Here is a 5489-nt window from a genome sequence, read left to right as displayed (position 1 = left end):
ATTTGAATCGGCGGCAGGGGGCGGGGCGAGGGAGAGGCCACGCCCCCGACCCCCGAGGCCACGCCCCCGGCGCCCCGTGGGAGCACCGGCGTGCGCGGAGGCGCGTGTGAGGATGCACACGCGTGTTTGTGTACACCCAGCCGCACACGTGTGCACACGCGTGTGTGTATGCCCAGCTGCACATGCATGTCTGTGCAAGCAGGGGCCATGGGAGGCAGGAACACGGGTGTGTGTGGGCACACGGGAACTCGGGGGCAGGCAGGGAGCGTGTGCACGTGTTRGAAAGGGGCATTCGGGCGGCTTGTGTGCACATGCATGTGTGCACACCTGCACTGCCCATGTATCCAGGGAACTCACGCATGTGTGTGTAGGTCTGCACACCTGCATGTGCCTGGGGGGCTAACACACACCCGGGTCCTCACACACATGGGGAGCCCATCACGCTGCTCCCCTCACCAAACTGCCTGGTTTTGACTGCCCATAGGGCTCTGGGACAGCCCCTCTGCATGGACACAGGCGAGGATGCTGCAGCAAGGAGAGGTTTAACGTGTTTATTGGAACGCGGCCCCGCAAGCGCCCGCAAGGCCCCGTGGCCCCGCACGCTCCCGCCGTCATGTGAGGGCCGTGTTTGCACCTTCTCCAGCTGAGCCCCGGCGGAGACTCTGCCCTGGTCCGAACAGCAGCCAAAGTTCACCCGAAAAACGCAACCCAGCACATTTCCAGGCCGGGGACAGCCCATGTGCCTGCGGCGCCCTGGCCGTGGAGCCGGTGCTGCTGCTGACCCCATCAGCACTGCAGCAATAGCAGCCTTTCCGCCCCGTCCTGCGGCATCATGCGGGCGCAGGCTCCGGCGGGCCGGCACCGCGGCTCCTCCTGCTCTCCGGGCTGCGGCGCCGAGCGCGTGGCACGCACGGGTCCGGCCCGCGGCGGCACCCGGCGCGCTCAGCGGTGCACGGCGTAGCAGTGGGTGCAGACGCGCACGGGCCGCGGCTGCCCGAAGTGCGGCAGGGCGGCCGTGTGCGGCGAGCAGCGGGCGCAGAAGATCTGCGGGGAGGGCAGCGGTGAGCGGCTGCCCCCGCACGCAGCCRCCGCCGCCTCCCTGCCGCGGGCCCCGTGCCCCTACCTTGCCGCAGCTGCGGCAGTGGTGCCGGCGGCGCAGCAGCGTGAAGGGCGCGCGGCACGCGGAGCACTGGCTGCAGCTGCTGTCTGGCACCCACTCGGGCAGCCTGCGGACGCCTGGGGGCGAGAGAACCGCTGCAGGGGCTGCCCGGTGCCCCAGCGGCCGAGCGCGCGGCCCAGCCACCCTGTGGAGGCAGCAGGGCCCGGGTGACTCTTACCTGCRCGGCAGAGCCCGGCCGTCTCGGTGGTGCTGGAGCAGAGGGGGCACTCGGCCAGGCGGGATGTGGCGGTGGTGCGCGCCTCACCGCCCTCCTCCTCTGTAAGGGCCATGGTGCCTTCAGCCGCGTGGCCACGACCGGCTGCAGCCCTGCGGCACCCGCTGTGCCCCCGCCGGCCCCRCTGCCCCGCGCCAGCCCCCGCGGCRACTCACGGCTGCTGCCCGGCTCCTCCTCCGGCTCCGGCTGCGAGGCGACGATTTTGAAGACAGTTTTCAAGATGCTCCGCAGGTCGCTGGCGAAGTTGGTCTGGAGCTGGTCGGCCACCCCTGCGCAGGCAGAGAGCGGGGGTCAGCGCCCCGGTGTGCCCGGCGCGTCCCCGGGGAGCGGGGCGAGCGCTCACCTGAGATGCACACGAAGAGGGTGTGCAGCATGTCCCTGGTGCTGCCGTAGCGGGAGCGCAGCTCYGAGCAGCGGGCGCCTTGCAGGGCGCCGGGCTGTGGCCGCGGGCTGCTGCTTGGGGAGGAGGCRATGGTTGGACACCGAGCCGGGCAGCGGGCCCGGCCACTCGTGCTGGCGCTGCGGATGTCCTGGTACCCAGCGCCCGCCGCCGCGGCCCCGCGCATGCCGCACGTGCCTGTCCGTGCCCAGGTCTCCCGGCCCCGCCGGGCAGACGGGGGCTGACAGAGCGGCAGGAGGAGCCTCTGGGAGGCCCCAGGGCGCAGGCGGCTCCACCTTCGTGGCCGGTGCCCCCCATGCTGGGGCTGCAGCTGGAGTGCAGGGGTCCTGCAGCTCGGCCGTGCACAGGCTCCTCTCCAGCAGGGCCAGCTCGTCCACGGACAGCACCCGCAGCAGGTCCCTGCAGCAAGGGCAGCGCGTCAGGGCCGAGCCCCCAGGCCACAGCCCAGCCCTGAACCTCCCCCCAGCTCCTCTTACCTGATTTTCTTCAGGAGGTTGTAGAAGGGGCTGAAGACCCGGGACATCTGCTCCGGGCTCTGCTCCAGGCTGAGAGGCCCCTCGGGGTAGATGAGGAGCCCACTGCAAGGACCCATGGTCAGTGTGTGCCCGGCTGGGCTGACCATGGTGAGGGCAGCACCCAGCACCCAGACACCCCCCCAGGTGCCCCTTCTGGCCCTGGGCGCTGCACCTACCTGATGATGGCCAGGCGAGGGATGGTGAACATCAGCAGGGGCTCGTAGCCATCGATCATCTCCTGCGTCAGGTAGCCCAGGCGCAGGGCCCTGCCGAGGGGACGGCCTCAGCGCGGGGCTGCCAGGCACAGGGCACCCTGCCCTGCGGGAGCTGCGCCCCGGCGCAGCCCTCACCTCTCCACAGTCTCGCAGAAGAGCACGATGATCTCCTGCTGCCGGTAGATCTCTTCGGGGGACTTCACCGCCACCAAGGAGGACACGTAGCTGCAAGGGACTGGTGGTGAGAGCCCCGCTGCCACAGCRCGCTGCCCATGCCCACCTCCCGCTGCAGCACCCACCTCAGCTCGAACTCGGCAAAGAGGCGGTCAAACTGCACCAGCACGGCCCGCACGGCCTCCGAGTAGCTGCTGGGCTGGCTGAGGCTCTGCTCCCGCAGCACCGTGCGCACCAGCTCCAGGCTGCACAGCAGCTTCCTGGCCTGGGGCCGCAGCTGGACGCCGTCCGGCTCCTCCAGCTCCATGAAGGTGCCCGCCAGGAGACACTGCAAGAGCAGGGCGGGTCGGGCCGGGGCAGTGCGGCCAGGACCCCGCGGGGGCTCCAGGATGGCTACGGGGGGTGCAGAGCTGGCACATGGCCCCATTTAGTCCTCCTGAGGACAGGCCTGGCACCCACCGTGGCCCCTGCCCAGCCAGGGCACCTCCCGCTCGCCCAGGGCTCACCTCAGCCGCAAAGAGCATGTGGTTGCCCAGGTTGTCCACCAAGAGCTCCTCGGGGAACTTGACGAGGTAGTCGCGGCTGTGCCGCTGCGTGGGGATGCACTCCTCCATGATGCGCTCGATGACGGCCAGCAGGTGAGACTGGGCAGGAGCAGGGACCGTCACGCGCGGCCACCGCGGTGCAGGGCGCAGGGCGGCAGCCCGGGCACCGGGCAGGCCCTACCTGGCTGAGGTGCAGCTGGTTCAGGAGCACCAGGTACTGCTGCGGGTCCATCTCGGCATCCAGCCCGTTGATCTCCGCCACCACCCGCGACACYCTCTCGTCGGCGTAGAAGAACTGCGAGAGCAGCCGCGGGTCCGAGCGCTGCGGGGAGAGCGGCTGGACATGATCCATGAGGTGGCCGAGGGCGCGCGGAGCCCAGGGACAGCCCACATGGGCAGCCAGCACTGGGGACGGCTGCAGAGAAGCTCTGCGCCCGCTCCCCTTCATCCCTGCCCTGTGCAGCTCCCGGGAGCAGGGGAACCCATGCAGCAAACCAGCCCTCCCCGTTCTCCCAGGCACCCAGGGCGGGCGGGCGGCCGTGCACACCCCCAGGGCAGGGCAGGCGGGCGGGCCTGGCAGGCCGGAGGCCAGGCAGCTCCCGCCCTGCACGGCGCCTCCCGGCGCGCACGGCACCACCGGGGCCGCCCGGCACGCGGGCATGGGGCTGGGCATGCGGGACCGAGCCCTAGTATGGGCTCCTGCCACAGCCCCGCCGGCGCCTCCCTCCGCACCCATCCCTGCCTCAGTTTCCCCAAGGGCAGAGCAGGATCAGCAAGCTCGCCTGCGTCCCGGGAGCTTGGGCAAGGATCCGTACGGGGCTGTAAACACCGGATCAGGTGAAAGGGCTGCAGGAAGCTTTTTCCCAGGCTGCAGGGAGCAGGACACCAGGAAATGAGCTTATTGCCCAATTGCTTCCCTGTCCCTTTCCCAGACCAAGTGGGCTGGCGAAAGGGCAGGGTCACCAGGGTCTCGAGGCACAGACAGCACCCACAACATGGAGTGCTTGCCGAGAAAGCCCTGCAGCCTGAGCCCGGTGGGCCCCGCTCGCTCCCGGCGCAGCCGAGCGCAGCCGGGCCCGGGCGGTGCCGGCCTCCGAGCTGCCCGGTCCTGTCCGGCGCCCCGCGGCGCAGCCCCCGCCACACCTTGAGTCACGGGCCAGGCTTGCGGATCGGCTGGCACCACTTCCTCCTCGCAACACACCCGGCTCGGCGGGTGCTGCCAGCCCTGCCAGGCAGGGCACCCATCTGCGCCCCCGTGGCCCTGGGGCAGCGCCGGCATCGCTGCCAGGCGCCTGGTGGGCACTGCTGCCACAGGCAGGCCCAGCCAGCCCTGGCCCTGGGCAAGGCGCCCTCGGCTGCTCCCAGTGTCCCCAGGCTGCTGCCGCTGACCGAGGGGACTYCCCGCCCGGGGCGCCCTGCGGGAGCAGCCCTGGGGCCGTGTCCCAGCACGACGCCGCCAGCCCTGCTGTCCCAGCAGCCCCCTCGGGGGTGCCCGGTGAGTCCCGGTGCCCGGAGGAGCAGGCGGCCGCCGCGACCCCCTCCCCGGGCAGCCCCGACGGGGCGGGCGGCCTTCCCGGGGCAGCCTCCGCCGCTCTCACCTTGGGCCGGTGCAGCCACCTCCGGAGGGCGGCGGGCAGCATGGCGGGACCGGGAGCTCTCGCTGCCGCCCGGSTCCCCGCGCCCGCCGCTCGCCGACGGGGCGGGCCGGCACCGGGCACCGCCTGGRGGCGGACCGGGGTGGTGTCTGCCCGCCCTCGGGCACGGCCCCCCCTTCCCAAAACGGGATCCCCTCCTCCCCGGGGCCGAGGTGCGGTCGCCACCCGACGGACCGGTTTGCCGGCGGGCTCGCGGGTGAGGGCGGTTCCGCTTCGGGACGGGCAGCGTCGCCCCGCCGGCAGCGCCGGCTCCCCCTCCCGGTGCCCCGCAGCCCTCGCAGCCCCCGCCGTGCGGCGACGGCGACACCCCAGGGCGCGGGGACGACAGGCGGCAGCTCCCGCTCCGCGGCGGCGGGGCGGGCCGGTAACTCGGACGGATGAAGCCCCCGTCGGGCCAGTTCACGGGCGAGCAGAAGCTGCGGTCGGGGCCGCCGAGCCCGGGGAGCGGCCGGGCGCCGAGGGCAGCCCCGAGGGGAGCGCCGGGGCCGCGGCGGCAGGGAGCGGGCGGCGGCGCCTCGGTCTGTGGCTGCGTCTCGGCGCGGGGCAGAGCAGCGAGCGCACGAGGGGCGGCGCGGCCGGAGCGACCACTCA

General features: G+C 72.6%; 2 protein-coding genes across 2 annotated transcripts in view; one reads left to right on the top strand and one right to left on the bottom strand.

Moving 5' to 3' along the window:
• Positions 1-942: 942 nt before the first annotated feature.
• LOC112954337 (lateral signaling target protein 2 homolog) lies at positions 943-3490 on the bottom strand. Its single transcript, XM_026047511.1, has 12 exons — positions 3425-3490; positions 3205-3342; positions 2824-3026; positions 2660-2749; positions 2486-2575; positions 2271-2372; positions 2070-2193; positions 1738-2014; positions 1550-1663; positions 1338-1436; positions 1124-1236; positions 943-1044 (listed from the first exon to the last, which is right to left on the bottom strand). The coding sequence occupies exons 1-12, from the start codon at positions 3473-3475 to the stop codon at positions 943-945; spliced, it is 1503 nt and encodes a 500-aa protein (XP_025903296.1). The 5' UTR covers positions 3476-3490.
• Positions 3491-4881: 1391 nt separating this feature from the next.
• FAM193B (family with sequence similarity 193 member B) overlaps positions 4882-5489 on the top strand; it is an 8075-nt gene continuing 7467 nt past the window's right edge. Inside the window, exon 1 of the mRNA XM_026047510.1 lies at positions 4882-5094. Coding sequence (XP_025903295.1) covers positions 4882-5094 — 213 coding nt within the window. The remainder of the gene's footprint in view (positions 5095-5489) is intronic.

Source organism: Nothoprocta perdicaria, unplaced genomic scaffold (genome assembly GCF_003342845.1).
Source record: "Nothoprocta perdicaria isolate Ctin4 unplaced genomic scaffold, notPer1 scaffold_5, whole genome shotgun sequence".
In the NCBI taxonomy this organism is placed as follows: domain Eukaryota; kingdom Metazoa; phylum Chordata; class Aves; order Tinamiformes; family Tinamidae; genus Nothoprocta; species Nothoprocta perdicaria.
This window is presented reverse-complemented; position numbering and strand designations above follow the sequence as displayed.